Source organism: Acomys minous, assembly GCF_964271855.1.
Source record: "Acomys minous genome assembly, chromosome: 16".
NCBI lineage: Eukaryota > Metazoa > Chordata > Mammalia > Rodentia > Muridae > Acomys > Acomys minous.
In genome coordinates, this window is record NC_140498.1 from 69,955,951 (window position 1) to 69,975,801 (window position 19,851).

The 19,851-nt window shown below is 48.5% G+C and overlaps 1 protein-coding gene across 7 annotated transcripts in view; it reads right to left on the bottom strand.

Annotated features, from left to right (window-relative positions):
* The window catches only part of SUN1 (Sad1 and UNC84 domain containing 1), a 49,762-nt gene that overhangs the window by 21,083 nt on the left and 8,828 nt on the right, over positions 1–19,851 (bottom strand). For all 7 annotated transcript variants that reach the window (XM_084764247.1, XM_084764248.1, XM_084764246.1 and 4 more), the window contains exons 2-6: positions 13,071–13,167; positions 6,228–6,419; positions 4,367–4,551; positions 2,855–2,881; positions 2,573–2,752 (exon numbers count right to left, since the gene is read on the bottom strand). In XM_084764247.1, coding sequence (XP_084620373.1) covers positions 2,573–2,752; positions 2,855–2,881; positions 4,367–4,551; positions 6,228–6,419; positions 13,071–13,147 — 661 coding nt within the window. In that variant the 5' untranslated portion in view covers positions 13,148–13,167. The remainder of the gene's footprint in view (positions 1–2,572; positions 2,753–2,854; positions 2,882–4,366; positions 4,552–6,227; positions 6,420–13,070; positions 13,168–19,851) is intronic.

Below are 19,851 nucleotides of genomic sequence, written 5' to 3' on the forward strand. Positions count from 1 at the left end.
CCCAATGAACCAGATTGCCAAACTGCTACTTTCAAGAGAAATCAAGTTGCAAAGCATTTTTAAGCTGGACACTTGGGGAGGAGACGCCTGAGAAGAGCATCCACCAGTGAGCCAGCTGGAGCTGTAGAGGAAGCACAGTGGCAGAGCACTCTCCCCGTGAGGACGCTGAGCCATGGAGGCACACACTTGAAGGGCGCTGGCTCCCACTGTAGCTGGACTTTTCCATGAGTCTAGCATGTGGAGGGACACGCCATAAGCCACATCTTCAAAATGGTTTCTTCTGACTATGGAGTAAGGCGGGAACAGTGGTTGCTGTCCATCTCTTGGGTGTCTGTGGGCACTGGAGACCCATGGCCCAGGAAGTACTTCATGCTTAGCATGTTCAGAGCTTGAGCAGAAGGCCAGCATGAGTCAGTGACATCTGGGTGGCATATGGAAAATACTAGAGCTTTACCATTTAAGAAGAGGGCTGGAGAAACACCTCAGCAGCAGGGAGTCTTTTTAGAAGATCCAGATCCGTTCCCAGCACCCACAGGGCAGCTCATGGCCACCCGTAATTCTAGTGCCTGGGAATTTGACCTCTTCTGACCTCTGCAGGGCACTGCACACACACGGTGCAAGCAAAGCACTTATACACATAAAGTAGTAATAAACCTTATTACTGTGATTAATCTTCTGTTTTTCAAAAGAATAATGGAAGGACTTTTCTAATTGGAATACTGTGCTGCAAAATCATAAACCCGGGCAGTTAGTCCCAAAGTCAAGAAGCTCCCACAGCCACCTGTTCACATGCCCTTCACAGGCTGGAGGAATTGCAGAGGTTCAGCCAGAGGCATGCATGTTGGTCTTCTAAATAATCAAACATTCATCACACTGGCAAGATGTGAGCAAAAAACCAGCTGCGTTGGCAAGGGTAGGATGATGCCAAGGCTGGAGCCAGGTGGCAGAGCATGTTTCTGGCGTGTGCAAAGCCTTGGGCTCAATCCCTAGGACCAAAAAGTAAGAGAAGGGAAGGAACTCTATCTGTTGCAGAGGACAGCAAGGCCTTTATCAAAGGCAGTGGGGAGGATATCTTTATACTGACACAGCACAGGCACCAAAACAATCTCAATTAGCATACAAACTTTTTTTTAAGGATTTATTTATTTATTATGTATACAGTGCTCTGCCTGCATGTACTGCCTGCAGGCCAGAAGAGGGCGCCAGATCTCAGATCTCATTCTAGATGGCTGTGAGCCACCATGTGGTTGCTGGGAATTGGACTCAGGACCTCTGGAAGAACAGACAGTGCTCTAATCTCTGAGCCATCTCATCAGCCCCAGCATACAAACTCTTAAAGCTGCTCAGCCTGGGCTATGGCTAAGCACAGATACCCAGGCACAGCTGCACAGCTCCGTGTACAGGCCGAAGTGCTGGGCCCCACACTTCACCTGCAGACAGCTGGCAGTTGGTCTTTCTGTTACTGAGTTGTGACTCATTAAGTAGAAGCAGAAGCTGTTGGAGGGCTGAGCTAAGAAGCACACACCAGCACCACCTGGTGCTGACTGGCATAGTACAACAAAACTCCAGGGTAGTGAGGTGAGGGGGATGCCTGTAAGACCCCAGCACTGCCCTACAAGACTCAGCTATGCAAAGGCTGGGCTATCTGGGATGAGCTCTGGCCCAGTGAGAGCTCTGTAATGCAAGGCGAGAGGGAGGCACTGTGGCCCTCACACTCACATTTATAATGAGGAAAAGCAGTGTTACTAGATTCTTACTCTGTGACATCAATGTTAAAGTGCTGACAACCCCACAGCAGACAAAGCCTTGAACATAAGACTAGGACTATAGAAACAGGAGAAACTACACATGAGCAATAAGGCCTGAATTCTCAGCGTGGGTTCTGGCCTTCCTGTGACACTCATGGTGAGGAAGGCCCAGCATCATGCTTGGAACACAGACGGATCTGTGGCCGTTCTCAATGTGGCCCAGGAGAACATTCAGGCACATACCCGCTCAGCCACTTGTGGTGACCTCTGTATCAGGGAGGAAGGTCAAAACGCTGGGACCCACCTCCATCATGTCCAATGATGCTACCACTCAGATGCCAGGCTCCAAGTTGCCCTCCTGAGCACCCCTGTCTCATACCATCACACCAGAGCCCTCACTCTCAGCAGCACTGACTTCTGGTGCTACACCCACCTGGGCATCTGGGCTGCACTGGGGCAACACAGAAAAGCACCCAAGTTTTGGAAGCTACAGAAGTAGGAACTTTCTTTTGCTTATGTCTAGTCCAAATTTACCAAATATGAACTACTTCCAGGTACAAAAATATAACCACAGAGCCACAGGCTGGGAAGGGACAAGTAGGACAGAGCTAATTTGGGTCTATTTAACTGTGAGAATACTGAGTTCAACTCTGTAAGAGAAACAGCGCAAGACACCAAGGCCTGTAATAGAGATGGAACCCGGAGCCTGGCATGTGCTGAGCAAGCACTCAACCATGGGCCATATCCCTGACCCGTAGTCAGATTTACAAGAAAAGGAAGAGCTGGGTAAACCCTTGTACTAACTACAGAAGCAGGAGACTTACGCTGTTTTAGAGTCCTATCTCTGGAGTAAACCCTGGAGGTGGTCCCATGGATGGCAGGGTGGGCCGTGAGTGCATCAGTGCGCGCCGAGAGCATCCTGCAGTCACGGCAGGTGTATCCATTGCTGGTCGCCACCTCTGCTGCCAGTTCACCGTTTCCCTGAGTGGCAGCTTTATTTCCACCTGAGGTTTTCAAAAGGCAAATGAAAGCTACTGATCACTATCTACAGATTACCTAGAGATGGCTTCTGGTTTGAAAAATGTACAAAGCACCCGAGTAATTACCTTTAAGATCGCCATCATCGTCAAGACCTGAAACACACACACATACATACATTACGATGTGAAATACAAAAACCCCCACCACAACTGTGCCAGGTGACAGGCCAGTGCCACGCTGCAGCATGGTTGGGGTCTATTCCTAAGAAGCTTGAAACCTCTGCCACCCAAAGGCAATGGCACGGGAGAGCCCTGCATTCCAGCACATTCTGGCCCACAAGGATAGACAAGTGGGAAGAACTAGCCAGCTATGTAGAGCCTCTAGGCTTTCTTCTTTCCTCTTCTCTTCTCTCCTCCTCCTCCTCCTCTTCTTCTTCCTTTTTTGGTTTTTCGAGACAGGGTTTCTCTGCGTAGCCTTGGCTATCCTGGACTCCCTTTGTAGAAGAGGCTGGCCTCGGACTCAGAGATCCACCTGCCTCTGCCTTCCGAGTGCTGGGATTAAAGGCATGTGCCACAACACCCAGCTATCTTTTTTGAGACAGGGTTTCTCTGTGTAGCCCTGGCTGTCCTGGTACTTACTCTGTAGACTAGGTCAGCAAACATCTGCCTATCTCTCTCTCTCTCTCTGCCTCCTGAGTGCTGGGATTAAAGGTGTGTGCCACCACTGCCTGGTGACTATGAGGCTTTTAATTTACAGCACGCATGGCCCTGAGCCTAAGACTGCTCTGTAACTAAGCAAAGCAGAGGCATTCCAAGAGAATCAGTCAAGACTTCTAGAACTAAGCTAGCTCTAACTCCCTTAGCAGAGCAACCAGAACATAAGCAGAACTTAGCAGGCAGCTCTGTGGCTCGTAGCAGAGGAGCTGTGTCTGTGTGCATAGACTTTGTGACATGGCACAGATTACCTTGAGGGGTTCAGATTGCCCTACATCTGAGTAGGCACAGTCTCTTGCCTTACAGCACTGATGTCACAGCAAGTCCTCTGTCTTTTGAGACAGGGTCTTCTGGAGCTCAGGCTGGCCTTGAACTCACTATGTAGTTTAGGATTGGCTTGAACACCCTGGGTGTTTGGATTATAGGACTTTGCAGTCATGCTGAGCTTATACTAAGTATTTTCTTTCTTTTTTTCTTTTTTCCTTTTTTCTTTTTTTCAATATATTTTTATTAATTTATTCATATTACAGCTCAATTATTATCCCATCCCCTGTATCCTCCCATTCCTCCCTTACTCCCTTCCCCTATGACTGTGACTGAGGGGGACCTCCTCCCCCTGTATATGCTCATAGGGATACTAAGTATTTTCTAATGACTCAGAAATACCTTCACTGTCTAGTTGCTTACATGCCAGGATTTTTACACCATATTTAAGTATGCCATATAAAAGAACTGCTGGAGGACTGCTGTCTGCTCGCTTCATTGGCCGTGGTTCGGTGAGCAGTAATAACTCCTCATTTAAGCCACTGAGGCAGTGTCCACATGCCCCCAGGAGCCTGCAGAGACCCTGACTCCCTGGGCTCCCTCCCAGAACGACTGCAGACACAGTCCTCAGGGGTGAGGATGTATGAGTCTGTGACTAACCCCAGAAGTGGTCCACTTTGGTCTGCTCGCGAATCAGAGACTCATCGAGCACAGGATGTCGCAGCACTGTGGCACTCCGCAGGCTGCAAGAGCTGTCATGGCTGGTGCTTGAGGACACGCCCTTCCCTGACAGGTGGTTGATACTAAAAGCTGGCTTGCTTGCACTTCTTCTCTGTTTGACTGTCCTACAAAGAAGTAAGAAATGCATTTTTAGACTTTCCTTTAAAAATAGGCAGATTTTTTTTAACCAACAAAAATTGGGCCAGAGAACACACACAGCATTTTAAGACAAGTCATTTTCTTATGCTGTGTCTGCTATAATCTAAACATCCATTAATCTAAAAAAAGAAAAGAAAAAAGAAAAATTTAAGTTGAGAGTCCAAGAATTTGTTCTAGAATTATAAACACAAAATAGTTTCAAACTATTCTGGGCCCAACAACCCAACATTGGCTCAAACTTGAAATAACCTGAAAATAAAAATGACTTAAGAGTTGAGCAATCACTAGCGCTCATACATGTAACCATGCCACCCTGCTCTGATCAGGTAGCGGCACACACACCGGAACCCTACCCCTTTCTGCATCTAGCACAGAGTCGCCGGGCACAGCAACATTGCCAATTAACTGAAGGAACCTCTGCTTTTACTCTTATCACCAACACAAGGGGCCCCAAAATCAATGACAGCTGACTGAGGTGGCATGTGCCTTTAATCCGAGCCATCCGCAGACAGAGGTAGGCAAATCTCTGTGTGAGTTCTGGCCAGCCCTGGCTACAGTGAGACTTTGTCTCAAAACAAACAAAAAACAACAACAAAAATCTTACATCAAGTGATATGAGTGGGTAACACATAGGTCAAGGGACCAAAGCTACCTCGCTAAGAAAACTGATGTGGTGAAAGCCAGTGTTAATATACAGCAGAGTTGTCATTCTGGTCTCTTGTCTGAGGGACAGTAGCTTCTGGGCACCTCAGCACCTCTGGGTGGTCTGACAGCAAGGAAATCTGCTTGGGAGTCAGCTGCTACAACTCAATAGCCTGACATCTTTTGTGACAGTCTGCACATCTCAGGCTGGGTCACACTACTACCGTAGGGCCTCATGCAATGTGGACAAGATGCCAGCCAACTCAAGGGCCCTTGAGGGTAATGCAATTTTCATATGAGCAAAATAAAGAGTGTCAGTCACTTCTAGTCAGTGTCTCAAAAGGTACAGATGGTGGGAACTTTTGCCGTTGGCTACAGTGACAATAAGTCATAAAAGGTACAGAGATGAGCGCACGCCTTTAATTCCAGCACTTGGGAGGCAGAGGCAAGTGGATCACTGTGACTTCGAGGCCAGCCTGGTCTACAAAGCCAGTTCAGGGCAGCCAAGGCTACACAGAGAGACCCTGTCTCGAAAAACAAAGAAAACAAAAACAAACAAACAAACAAACAAAAAAAGGTACAGAGACAAAATGTGCTGGTCATCCAATTGAGTGTGTACAGGTACACAGCTCGCACATGTCACAGGCAGGTTTGAGTCAGCTGTGACAGATCAGCAGCAATGCTGCTGCTGACTCAGCAAGACCCCTCTACATTTGGTAGGCCACTGAGGCTCAGCTCATGCCAGGATGAGGTAGCTTATGCCTATGGCCCGGAGAATGTGCATCTGCATTGCCATCTCACACACACTAGCATACCAGCTCCACTCTGCAGGTAGACACCAGAGACTCTGAACACTCCAGAACAAATTTCAGTCAGTTCACAGTACAGATCTGCAGGTGAACATGTGTGTGCACACACAATTCCAGGGGAAAAGCTTGATTTGACAAGCTGAAAAGCCAGTGGGTGTGACAGGTGTGAAGACAAGCCACATAGTGCTCACCTGGTTTCTCTGTCCTTGGCGGTGGTGGCCCTGCTGGTGCTGATGTGCGTGTCAACAGCCTGGCTGTCCCCGCTGCTGTACGTAGCTGTCGTGACTAGGCGCAAGCTGCGGCGGGACATCCTTGGAGAGTCAAATACAGGTTCCAACCTGTGCTCAGTCTCAAAATCCAGAGCATCCGAAGAGTAACTAGAACTGGAGGGAGATATGGCTGGAGGGAGCACTGGTGGCCAGGCCAGGAGCTGCAACACTCCTGTGATAACGTCATTGCACTGCAAGGGCAGGCAGCAGTCAGTTGAGCAGCTTTTCCAACCCCCTTTGCCTGCAGAGCCCAGATGGGTAGGCCGGGGGCTTCCTCTGAGAATGGCTGTTTTAAGGCATGCCAAGACTGCTACAACCCCCAGCTATGGGAATCGTGTTAGTGTATTAAAATAAAACCAGAGCACATTTACAAGTAGACACCAGGTCTAATGGGCAACTAACAAGACAGGGACACTGCAGGAGTCACAGAAAGTGAGTTCAGCAGCATAGCATGTTCTGGAGAAGACAATGGAAAGCCCCAGAAGACACTTTTCATAAACTGAGGCTAGAGTAACATAAGACCCCTCTGTCACTTCCAGTGCCTTCCTCACAGCTGTCACATCAGTGCAGTGGATAGAAAGACGCATTATTCTGTGTGGTACCCCGTTTGTTCAGGCCAGAAGCCAGCTGCTTGCCCACTCGGGCACCCTGAGGGTGAGGCTATGCTAACCCCATCAGCAGCACCCTTCTTCATCAAGACATAAGTAACCCAGACACCCTAAAAGAAGCTGCACAAGGTAAGGGTGACAACAGTGAGCATAAGGCAACTTGGGAGAAGAGGGGAAAGAGGCAAAGAAAGTGCTTTCAGCTGGCCACTTCACAATAACATAAAGAAGAGATAAGGTAGGCAGGATGACAGGCACCTTGGGGAGCGCTGCTTTATAGGCAGCCCTAGCAGCCATGAGGTGCTAAGCTCTCTAGCCTCATGCCCTGCTAACACAAGGGCTCTGTGGCCTCAAGGGTCTGGGTGAGGTAAGCTCTCCCAGGTGGCTTGGTAAGCACCACTAGTCAGACCACTCAGAAAGTGGTACACGTGGCTTCTGTTAGCATGGTCTTTAGGATGATCGGGTGCACTAGTAAAAATGCTAGTCAGGATGTGACAGGAGCTGACAGCAGGTGCTCAATGACAACACTTGCCAGGCTAGCTTCAATGAACCCTAAAATTAGAGAGCTTCCTTCTAGCAAAGTGCTGTATCCAACCACGGCTTTAGTGTACAGATTCCGTTTCACATCAGAACTGATCTGCAGCTATGGACCGGCACTGTGGTAGCTTGAATAAGAATGGCCTTGAACTGAGTAAGAATACATAAGACAGACATACAGCTGAGTGCTTGTTTACTAGGGAGTGGAGCTACCTGAGGAGGACTGGGAGGATTAGGACGTGTGGCTGTGCTGGAAGAAGGATCACTGAGGACGGGCTTCTCTGTCCACTGTCTGAAAATCAGGACATAGCAATTCAACTACTTCTCCAGCGCCATGCCTGCCTACATGCTGCATGCTTCCCGCCATGATAATAGACTAAGCCTCTGAAGCTGTAAGCAAGTCCTCAGTTAAACTCTTCTGTTTGTAAGAGTTGCTCTGGCCATGGTATCTCTTCACAGCACTATGACAGTGACTACAGTAAGCGCCATCTCTGCTTCCCATCCCTCAACCCGAGCTCACCCTTGGGCTCTAGCCGCTGGGTGAGGAAGGGATCCTCACAGCTCGGTGCGTGTTTGCTTCTGTGGTGTGGCTCTCTGCAGCCACTCTGTATGCAAAGGACCAGAACCATCCGGCCAGAAAAGAGAGACTTTCCACATGGAAGGCTAAGAGAAAGCTGAAACTGGCCACTCACATTGCTTACTATGGTCTGGGTAGGAAATGACGCCAGGGGCTATACAATTAACACTTTGTCTACAGCTGGAGGCACTGTTTTGGAGCATTCAGGAAACGACAGGCAGGGCCTGACTGGAGATGGTCATCCCTGGGACTGCGCCTTTCATAGTTACACTTGGTCTCTAGTTCTTTCCATGCACCCTGGTCTGGTTCCTCAATGAGGTAAGCAACTCAGCTCCACCACACACTTATGGTCCAGAGTCAACAGAGCTGAGGCCCAAGGCCCGCAACCTGAAAACCTGTGAGCCAAAATACGCCTCCTCAATGGCTTCTGTCCCGTATTTCACTGCAGTGATAAGAAGGCTGACACACTATGCTAAAAAAGAAACCCACATAGTCTCTACATATGCATTAAGGACAGAAAACATCTAGAAGATTTTTACACTTTCTCTGTGTACTGGGCAATAATGAGCTCCCAATCTTTTTTGTTTGTTTGTTTTTGTTTTATTTTGTTTTGTTTTGTTTTTCAAGACAGGGTTTCTCTGTGTAATAGCTCTGGCTGTCCTGGAACTAGCTCTGTAGTCCAGGCTAGCCTTGAACTCACGGAGATCCACCCTGCCTCTGCCTTCCAAGTGCTGGGATTAAAGGCATGCGCCACCACCACCCAGCTGAGTTCCCAATCTTGACAGAACAGCAGTGTAGAGATAGAGGTACAAGAGGAAATGGAAGAAAGAGGGGACCAGCTACCCTACTGACCTCCAAATGCAGGTCTGGACTTGACAGTTCCTAAGTTTCTATTGTTTATCTGTTGTAACCCCAGTTCTGCCAGGACTGTGGTTTAGTATGTCTCAGGCTACTCAAGCTGTCCAGGTTATAAACCACTACTCCTAAACATGGCTTCCACAGGTGAAGATACCCAGAGCCAGATGCAGAGGGGGCCTTGAACCCCACTTCAAGCTGCACAAACCCCCAAATCCTGAAACATTTTTAAGTAGCTGTGTTTATGGGTCTTGTCCAGCACCAGGAAGAACAAAGTGGCAGATGAAGTTACAGGCCCCAGTGATCAATTATGAAGACCATCCCTAAGAAAAGGGACAGCTTAGTTCTCTTAAAAGCTCACATTCCGAGCCGGGTGCGGTGGCACATGCCTTTAATCCCAGCACTTAGGAGGCAGAGGCAGGCAGATCGCTGTGAGTTCGAGGCCAACCTGGTCTACAAAGAAGTCCAGGACAGCCAAGGCTACACTGAGAGACCCTGTCTCGAAAAACCAAAACCAAAACCAAACCAAAACAAAACAAACAAAAAAGCTCACATCCCTAGAACTTACTTTTTAGAAATAAGATTTAATTTTTATATTGGGGGAGGAAGAAAGCACACCATGGGTTATACATGCAGGTCAGAGGACAACTTGTGAGGGACAATTCTCTCTTCCCACCATTTGTTTCCCAGGGATAGGAGTCAGTTCAATGGGCTTGGTGGTAACATGTAATTTAACCAACTGAGCCATCTCCACAGACCCTAGAATTCACTTTGTAGTCTAGACAAGTCTCTAACTTACTGTCTCTCTCTGCTCTCCTGTGTGGCAGCTTCACACACACACACAGACACACACACACACACACACACCTCCTGGAAGAGGGAAGCCTGACACACGCCCTTCCTTCCTGTCTAGAGACTCTGCAGCATGTCCTGTGCTCTGTACTGAGTCCCTCCCAGCCTCCAGGGACCCATCCTTCTTAGTCACATCTTCAGTTTCCACACCTTGGATTCTCCCTTATGTCCTACAACAGCATCCAGACTCTCAGCAGGGCCCCAAAGTGAAAAGTAACATGCACACTTGACCACATCATGCTCCATCCCACCAGATCAGTTGCTCCCCGAGGGCCCTGGCTTCAAGCAGCTGACTCACTAACAAAGTTCTGTCTAACCACCCTTGGCTCTCTACTGCACTTGGCCTGGGGCAGACACCCAGCTCTCAGGCACACTGAGGCTGGTGTACTGCATCCCCTCACATAGCCAGCCTCCCTCCTGCTAGAGGACAAAAAGCAGTAACTGTCTGCAAAGCATAGAGTTCAAGGCCTGAGGGCTTCTAGGAGAGGCTTCCTCTCTGAGGGATGCAAAGGCTGCCGTGATCTTTTTAAGCAGCTGACTGGGCTGACAACAGGTGGTTCAAGGAGCCACACAAGCCACCTCAGTTCTCTAGACTATGACACAGGACTCCATCATACCACTGGGCATGGAGCCATGTCAGTGAAGAGGGTAAAATGATACATAATTGACATTCAGTGCCAGGCTAGTTGAGATCTCACAAAAACCAAAAACTGTATCTGCAGAGATAAATCAGTTACTAACCTGCTTAAATTATAAGCGGCAGGACTTAGCACATACAACACACACACACACACACCAAGTATCAGTAGCCTATGATTCTAACACCAGCACTGGAAGAGACAACAGAATATCCCTGCCAGCTTAGCTCAACCTATGAGCGCCAGGTAGGATCTTGCCTCAAAAAACAAGGTAGATGACAACTGAGGTTGATATCTGTCCTCAGCACGCACGCGCGCACGCACGCACGCACGCACATGAACAAATATGAAAACAGATGTGTGTGTACATACACAAAGAATAAATGCTCAAGCTTCTAGAGCTAACCCCACTTCACAGGAAATATGGGTAGATTCAAGAAAGAAGTTATCCAAACACAGGGTAAGGGTCCTCTTTTGGAAAACTCACTCTAAACACACGGAGAAGAGCCTGAGAATCCCCGCCCCCCTTTTTTTTGAGACAGGGTCTGAATTACCCTGGAACTCTCTCCATAGACCAGGCTGGCCTCAAACAGAGGTCTACCTGCCTCTGGCTCATAGGTGCTGAGGTTAAAGGCCTATGTCACCACATCCCATCAAAACTGATATTCTTACTAGTACTCAGAGTAAACCAGTAGAGGCTTGAGGAAGCCAATGTCACTGCAAAATGGAGCTGGTGGCAGCAGAGCAACTTCTCCACTCTCTCTAAATTCTAATAGTGTGCAGCATTTTCCAAGAGAAAGACCATGGAGTGTCCGGATCGTCCCTGAGATGGCTAAGAATGAAGACATGAAAGCTGCTGGACTAGCGTTAGGATGGGTTAGCAGGTGGTACTGGAAGAAGCAGGGCACCTCTGGCCACACTGAGCATCTGGCCAGGGACCATGCCAAGTCTTCCGAGAAGCCGGGACTAGAAGCATGGAACCATGCCCACAGTCTCCCTGTGCCATAGCTGGGCCTATGCTGGTCCTTCCTGCTGGCTCTTCCTTTCATCTCTGTCACACCAGCTCCACCATCCCAGCCTTGCTCTCATGTCTGGCCCTTGCTGTCCATGGCCTATGGCAAGCTCACTTACTTTTGGGACCCAGTTGCCACCCACTGGTAGCACCAACTCTCTGCTGACTGTCCATCTTGTCCACCCCAAGGACCCAACTAAAGCTAGGAATACTACTAATGGCACTCACTGGCGCCTCCTCCATCTGTGTCTTTAGACAGATTTGGCCTACTCAGTCTCATACATTTTAAGCACAGCTCTGTGGATTAAAATCCTCAGTTGGACCCCAGTCTACATACCTAACACGTTGCCGCCCTGCCACCATCCACACCACCTGTCCACAGGCCCCACAAGCCTAATTGAGAAAAGGCCACAAACCTCACTGCAGCAAGCACAGGTTTCCATGGACACATGGATTCTTTAACATTGTACTTAAAATAGGTCATAAAGGCTAAAAATAAGTCACCAAGAATAACTGTGTTCTATGTTCCCAGACAAGCTCAGGGAAGTCATCTGAGCCATCAACTCACTCACTCCTGACATACTACAGGCTCCAGGCCAAAACATCATTGTGAGTTTGAGTGAGGCTAACCTGGGCTACATGGGGACAACCTGTCTCAAAACATAAACCAGGCCCAGCAAGTGTCCACTACAAGTGCAACGTGAGGACGGGAATGAAGAGCTGAGTGGTCACATATCACTACTGACCGCTGCTGTCCAAAAGCACCTTCTTGGGGCTGGGGAGAGGGTTCAAGAGAAAAGTGCTCTCCGAGGTGGCATGAGGAAGACATGGCAGCCTGCCCATAAACCCAGTGCTCAGGAAGTGAAGATCCTAGGAATAAGCAGGCTAGCTAGACTACCCAAACGGATGAACTCTGAAATCAGTGAGACCCTGCAACAATTAAAAAGGTAAAAGGGAACAAGAAAGATGCCCATTGGCTACCTCTGGCTCCACATACACATACCTACACACATCTATGCCCACACATATGCACATGTGTACACGCACACAGAGAATATTATCTTTAGAAAGTTCCTGATTTCCTTTAGGTTTTCTTGTAGATTCACCCTTATACGTGAAGCCACTGGACAATGACCCAGTACACAACATCCCCTGTGCCTCCACATCTTGCTAAGCACCCAAGTTTTCCTCCCTGCCAGGCATGCCCTAACCTAGTAGTGCAAGTGAGTCTCCTCAACACACACCAAGGCTTGGAGGGAGAGGCCCTCTGCAATTACCCTTTCCACTTGGCAAAGGAGAAAGGAACAGAGCAGCAAGAAGCTACTGAGGATCAAAGGACCCAGGCATCTTGTCTGCAGCATGCTCCTGGAATTTGTCCTTCCAAACACAGCCCCCAGTCCAGGGTCTTCAGTGGATGCCCAAACTATTAAAGCAAGTAACAAAATACCAGCCACACTCACAGGCTTGCTCTCAATCATGGGCACAGGGTGGAGCCTGAAACAGTGACTCACTCCAAGTGACTAACACCTGAGTGTGACTCAGAAGTCCACAGCTCTAGGAGCCGCCCATGGCCTCCATGCTCACATATAAGCTATGTGTGGAGAGCTCAATGCTGTGTGACTGTCACATCAACACTTAACTGTGCTCTGAGGCATTGTAGCGCTGCACCCCACCAGGGCACTCACTCACCTAAGTGCGTAGGTGTAGCCAGTGTTTTCTGGCACACACTGGGGTGGGGTGTACGTGTGCAGTCGAGAAAAGTCCATGTTCACCGTTTCAGACCATGCTGCAGAAGGAACAGAAGAGGATCAGGTGTTAAAAGGTTAGCAGAAGTGCAGTGCCATTTGGTCATAACAATAGACATAGTTTTCTGAGTCCCAAGTCAAAGCTTCCATCGTGTGTACATAAAAATGCAACTCTGGCCACACAGGCTTATTCCTCAGGGCTGGATCCCAGAACCCACGTAAAGCCGGACACAGAAGTTCATCTGTAATCCCAGTGTTCTGACAGTGAGATGAGAGGTAGACAGGGGACCTGGTGCGCACAAGCACTGCCTCAAACAAGGTGGAAGGCAAGAACAACATCTGAGGTTGTCCTCTGAGCCCCACACTTGTACTCCTGCACAAACACACACCATATACAACCGCCCCCCCCACACACACACACAAAAGAGAACAAGCCAGCTAGGAATGGTAATAGTCTCAGCAGCACCAGGAAGGCTGATGAGTTTGAAGCCAATGTGGTCTACACAGGGAGGGCCTCACTAAAAAGAAAAGGTAACAAGGGCAGTCTTGGGCAGACTTACATAAACTGGGCACTCTCTGAGGAAAACTGACAGTGATTACACAGGCCTTTTCAAAAGGTGACTTTTTTGGTTTTTGGTATTTCGAGATAGGGTTTCAGTGTGTAGGCCTGCCCATCCTGGAACTCACTTTGTAAACCTGGCTGGCCTGGAACTCAGAGACCTGCCTGCTTCTGCCTCCAGAGTACCGGGATTAAAGGCATTAAATAAATAAAGGATTTATTTATTTATTTATAACTTATTTTTGAGGTCTCTCTATATCTTCTTGGAACTCACTATGTAGACCCCAGTGGCCTTGAACTCACAGAACATTCCCCTGCCTCTCTCTGCTTCCTGGGTGCTGGGGTTAAAGGCCTGCGACTTTCCATTTCTTGAAGATGTCATGTGATCCCTGTCTTCTAGAGTAAAGACTGTCATTAAGAGGACTAACTCTTACCCATGGTCAGAGAGCAGCACTGCCATGCTCTGCTGCAAGGATGAGGTTTGCACGGGCTCCTCAGAACCAAGAAGAAAGCCCAGGAGCAGAGGAAGGAGGAATATCAGGAGCTAGAGACGGTTACCCCTTCCTTCCTGGCTAGGTAGCCAGGGTTGCCATGGAATATACTAAGTCCTCATAAAGGTGGGACGCCGCTCAGTAGGGCTGTGCCTGAGACTGCACACCTACTATTCACAAGGACCCAGGTTTCACCCCAGATCTGATAAACAACAGCAAAACAAAACAACTCACAGTAATGGGAGTTGCAGCCCATTGAAAATCTAGGGAAATGCAGTGGGGGCTGATACCCGCAACCCTGGCGTTCTGTGAGTTCTAGGCCAGCCCAACCTACACAGTAAGACCCCTGGTTTTTTGTTGTTGTTTTGTTCTGTTTTGTTTTTTCTTTCTTTCTTTTTTAAAAGAGGGACACAAAACCAAACCAAAACCAACCAGAGAACTAGGGAAGTCAGGCATGGTGGTTTGTGCCTTTAACTCCAGAGTTCAGGAGGTGGAGACAAGAGGAACACTGTCATTTTGAAGCTGGCTGGGCTAACAAAGCACAATCCTGTCTCAAGTAAAATAGTTAAAATTAAGTTAATAAAGGAGAAGAAAATAAAATGGAAAATAGCAAAATCCAGAAGAAAAAAATTATACATGTATGACAGTTATAAGCCATGTTGAAAGAACTTTCTCCCTACCCCTCTCCCCTCAGGACAGAGTTTCTCTGTGTAGCCCTAGCTGTCCTGTGTAGACCAGGCTGGCCTCAAACTCACAGAGATCCGCCAGTCTCTGCCTCCCAAGTGCTGGGATTAAAGGTGTGCACCACCACCGGCTTGGCCAAAAGCACTTTCATTACTTCATTTTCTTTTCTTTTCTTTTTTTTTATGCATACGAGTGTTTTGCCTACATGTATGGACTGCTCCGTGTACATGACTGGTTCTCACGGAAGTAGAAGGGGGTGTTGTATGCCCTGGAACTGTAGTTACAGATGGCTATGGGTCCTCTGTAAGAATAGGAAGTGTTCCTACCTACTGAGCCATCCATTGCTCTAGCCCTAACACTATTTTCCTTAATATAGCCCAAATACTCTGTTAAAAATAAAGCACTCAAACTGGGCACGGTGGCACACGCCTTTATTCCCAGCACTCAGGAGGCAGAAGCAGGAGGATCTCTTTGAGTGCCAGACCAGCCTGGTCTACAAAACAAGTCCAGGACAGCCAGGGTGACACAGAAAGGCCCTGTCTCAAAAAACCAAACCAAACCAAACCCTCATAAGGGATGGTATCTGTACGGTGACACATAGCTATCTTCCCAACATCTGGGAATCCCAGGCAGGTGGACTGGGAGTTCTAGGGCAGTCTGGGCTGTGAGAAACTGTGCCCCGCACACTGCTGCTACTGCTGTTTACTGCAGCACTGATTCTCTTTTGGTCTTTAAGAAATGAAGTCTCATGGTGTCTTCCAGGCTATCTTCCAACTCATGGCTCAAGCAATCCTCCTGCCTCAGGCTCCTGAGCAGCTAGGACAGCAGGTACTGTCACCATGCCCAGCAGGTCTAAGAACTTCACAGCACACCTGTTTGTAAGAAAACACTTCAGCCTGCCAGCCACACTGCTAGCAGGTGAGGAGACATGCAGACAACCTTCTGCAGGCAACAGTAACTGCTGAGCCCACACAATGCCTGATACCTGCTTAGCTGCTCCATCCCCCTCTTTATATGCCAGCGATACCTGAGCAGACCCAGAGGAGAAAGGCAAGACAAGGAACTTGACCGATGCCCCACTGCCCGCAACCTCCTAGTTCCAGGGCCTCATCTACACTGCTCCCGACCCCACCCCCAGCACCCCTAGCACAACAGGGTCCCACCCTGGTGGAATGTAGTAATATGGGTTCTGACCAGGAGACTAGAACATTCTGTGCTGAGTGACAGCATGTCAGTACGGGCTCCTATTCTCATTCTTCCAGACAGGTGTTCAATTGCGACTCTTCATCCCATTATCCACTTAACATCAAAATCAAACGTCCTACCTTCATTCCAAAGGGGACTTTCCACTATCCAGTCTTCAGGCAAATGCTCCGTTTGGCATGATCAAGCCTGAGCCCAAAGCCACCACTGACTTCTACCAAGCTCTCTCTACGGTCTGAACGCCCTACAGGATGGGACGTTTTTAGCCTGGCTCAACCACTAGCACATGCAGAACAATGCCAAAATTCAATGGCTAGCGCCTGCAAGCCCTGATGAAAACTGGAAGACAGAGGGATCACTGGGGGTATGTGATCTTACCCAGGAGATTTGGCCCTGTCACCTCACTCACACCACCTATGTGGGACAATAAAGTCTCACACAGCCAAGACTTGGTTACCAAAGCTGGGGAGCAGTGACATGTAAGAGACTACATATGCATTCCTTTCTTTCTTTCTTTCTTTCTTTCTTTCTTTTTTTTTGAAGATTTATTTATTTATTCCATATCCTGCCTGCATGTGTGCCTGCAGGCCAGAAGAGGGCACCAGATCTCATGTATAGATAGATGGCTGTGAGCCACCACGTGGTTGCCGGGAATTGAACTCAGGACCTTTGGAAGCGCAGCCCGCGTCCTTAACCTCTGAGCCATCTCTTCAACCTACATAAGCATTTCTATCAGGAGGAATACTTCGGTATGCTCTCACCCATGGAACCAAGCGAACGCTCTAAGACAGAGGAGCCCATACATCCACTGTACAGCCTGCCGTTGCACAGCTCATCCTAGTTCCCACAACCAGTGGGACAACCAAAGCCACCATCTAAGGAGACCCTAACCTCCTCTGAGCACAAATCTCCAAGAGGAACAAGGGCAGCCAGGAGCGAGCTTCCCATCGAAGGCTTGGAGGTCCGCAGAAGGGCGCAGGAGACCTGCAGCTGAGAGCAGTGGGCTCCGAAAAGGTGTCTGATGAACTGAGATGTAAAGGTGAGACATCAGTGTGGACACATGCTGAGTCCAGGCAGCCAGGTCTGGGGCAGGACAGGAAGGAAGCAGCAACTGAGGACACCAGGCTTGAACAGACCCTGAACCCTCATCGCCTCCATTAAACCTGATGCCTCTTGAATTTAGAGAGCTCTGGGATCCCAGAAGCCTACTAAACACAAAGCAGCTGCGTGCAGACCATCACTCTCCGTTTCCCAACACTGCTAAGTGAGGACACAGAGCTGTGACCCATCTGCCCTGGGCCCAAACTCACCAGACCAATGGTCTACTGATGATCCAGCCGATCATCCCACAGCCCAGAAAACATGACTGCACACATAGGCTCAAATACATGAGCATGCACACACACTCCAAAGAGCAACAGGTCAGACAGAAGAGCCTACTCCTTCTCAAGCTCACTGCAGATCTGGATTACATGACAACAGTTGCTATTAAGATTTATTTTACTTTTTACTTTCTGGTACACACCTGCAATCAATGCTACTCAGGAAACTGAGGCAGATGATTCAAGGCCAGCCTGGGCTAGATAGAGAGTAAGATGATCTCATAAAACCAAAACAGAGAGGACAGACTGGATTAGTACACATAGGCAGAGCCTGACAGCCACACACTGCAATCAATGTTAGCTGCAACTACTTTGTGGGAATAAAAGCTCTGCTGTAAGAGAATGGCTTAGGTCCACAGCTGTTGGAGAGAGGGAGGAGGGAGAGAGAGGCTGACAAGATGGCTCAGCAAGTCCAAGTGCCTGGAGTCAAGTCTAACAATGTAAGTTCAAATCCCTAGAACCCACATGGCAGAAGGAAAGAACTGGGAACTGACTCTGCAAGTCACTTTCTGACCTCCACAAATGCACATGGCCGAGAGACTTCCTCTGTCTGTGTGTCTCTCTCATATGCAGAGAAGACAATAAATGCATGTAAAAGTTTAAAAATAAATATGTAAGATTTGTTTCCTCCTAGGCCAGCAATCCCAGAGATGGAAGATTAACTCAACCCTGTCCTGAACAAAAGACTAAAGTCCACTGATCAGCATGGATGGCTCAGACACACCTGGACCCTCACAAGCTCATGCCGCCACCTACAGGCCAACTGTAACCTGCTCTTCTGCCTAGTGTCCAAGATTGGGTTTAGCATCTTCAAACTGTTCCACCACCAATGCCCCCTCATCTGCCTCCTGGCTGCACCTGAAGAGGCTGTTCTGTTGGAAATGGTTTGCATCCATGGGCTGAAGGGCAACAAAATGGTTAAGTGAAGAATGCAACTGTTTTCAACAGCACCAGAAAACCCTGAAAAGAACCTGTTGGTCAGCAGAAGTCCTGTCAGTCCTCCAGCTGTCTGGCTGCCTAAGCCAGTGCTACCACTGAAATGAACCTTGTTCGTCATACCATGCTCCTCACTGGTGCCCTGGCCTCTAAAACATGGATCTGAAGTCAGCGTGGTGCTGGGGCAAAGGCAGGAGCTGGGTGCAGGCTCCGGGGCACTACCAGCACCCTGGCCCACAGAGCACATAAGGTGGAGAGCCAGGGCTCCAGACAAAGCAGGCACAGGAGAACACAGGTCAGAGAAGACTGCTCAGATGTAAGCTCTGGTTCTAGGAAAGCGTACACTGTTTGTGCTCCTTTTCTAATACTGAGAAGAGAAGCCAGGGCCTTCCACATGCTAGGTGAACGCTCTTCGCATGCCTACCCCAAGCCCTGAAGTGTGTTATAAACAGGCATGTCTCAGCAAGATCCTTCAGCCACACTGATTTCTCACTCAACACCACTCTCCCCCTGCAGGATCCACATATGCTAAGAATGAAAATGCAATGTCCAGGCCTTGTCTGTGAATGTTTTGGTAGAAAGTGAGTTCCAGTTCTTCCACCCCATCACCCAAATCTTTGCTACCTAGAATGTCTGTACTTACTTCACAGTAAAGCAGAAAATACATCAGGAAATTTTCAGGAATAAATTAAATGTTCTTACAAACAACACAAACCTAAGACACAACAGAACTGCAGCTCTTAAAGGAAACAAGCACAATCTTTCTACTGTTCCGGGAGCCACAGCTGGGACAGCTGTCAGGGTTGGTCCTGAGGCTGCTGGCCACACAGGAGATGTGATCTGCACCCACAATGATGAAACTCTATGTGGAAAATGACAGAGCACTTGGTCTCAGACACACCCTGAAAGGCAAACTGAAAACTTGATGGCAGCACCCCTTTCTGTCTCTGGGAAGGTGGAGGATGCAGCAGTTGGAACCTCCTGGCACTGTCAATAAAGTACACTGTATAAAAGTGTCTTTTATTCTCCTGATTTAATTGTTATCTGGGAGGTTAACGGCCTCCTTCTGCTAACCAGACCAAGTCCTGGAAGCTTCTAGGCTCCGTATAACCTAGGCCTAGAATGTTTTCAGCCTCTGAGACCTACTGTTTAAAAAGCTCACCCTCACTTGTTTTTTCTGAGCTCTTGGCTGGTTGGTTCAACTCAGCTGTTCTAGCTCCAACTCCTCTCCCAGCTGACCTACTTAATCTGACTTCTCTCTAGGCCCAGAATTACTCTGCTTAGCCTCAAACTAACTCAGCAATCTAATCTTCTGGCTCATTCCATCTTCACTTGAGTTTTCTCTCTGCAACCTATCTCTCTATTACTGTCCCTGTAAAACTGCCTCCTCTCTCTCTCTCTTCCTCTCTTGCCCCTTAAGTAGCTTCCCTTTTCTCTCTCTTCGAGAGTTGGGCATATCCAATTCTGTCA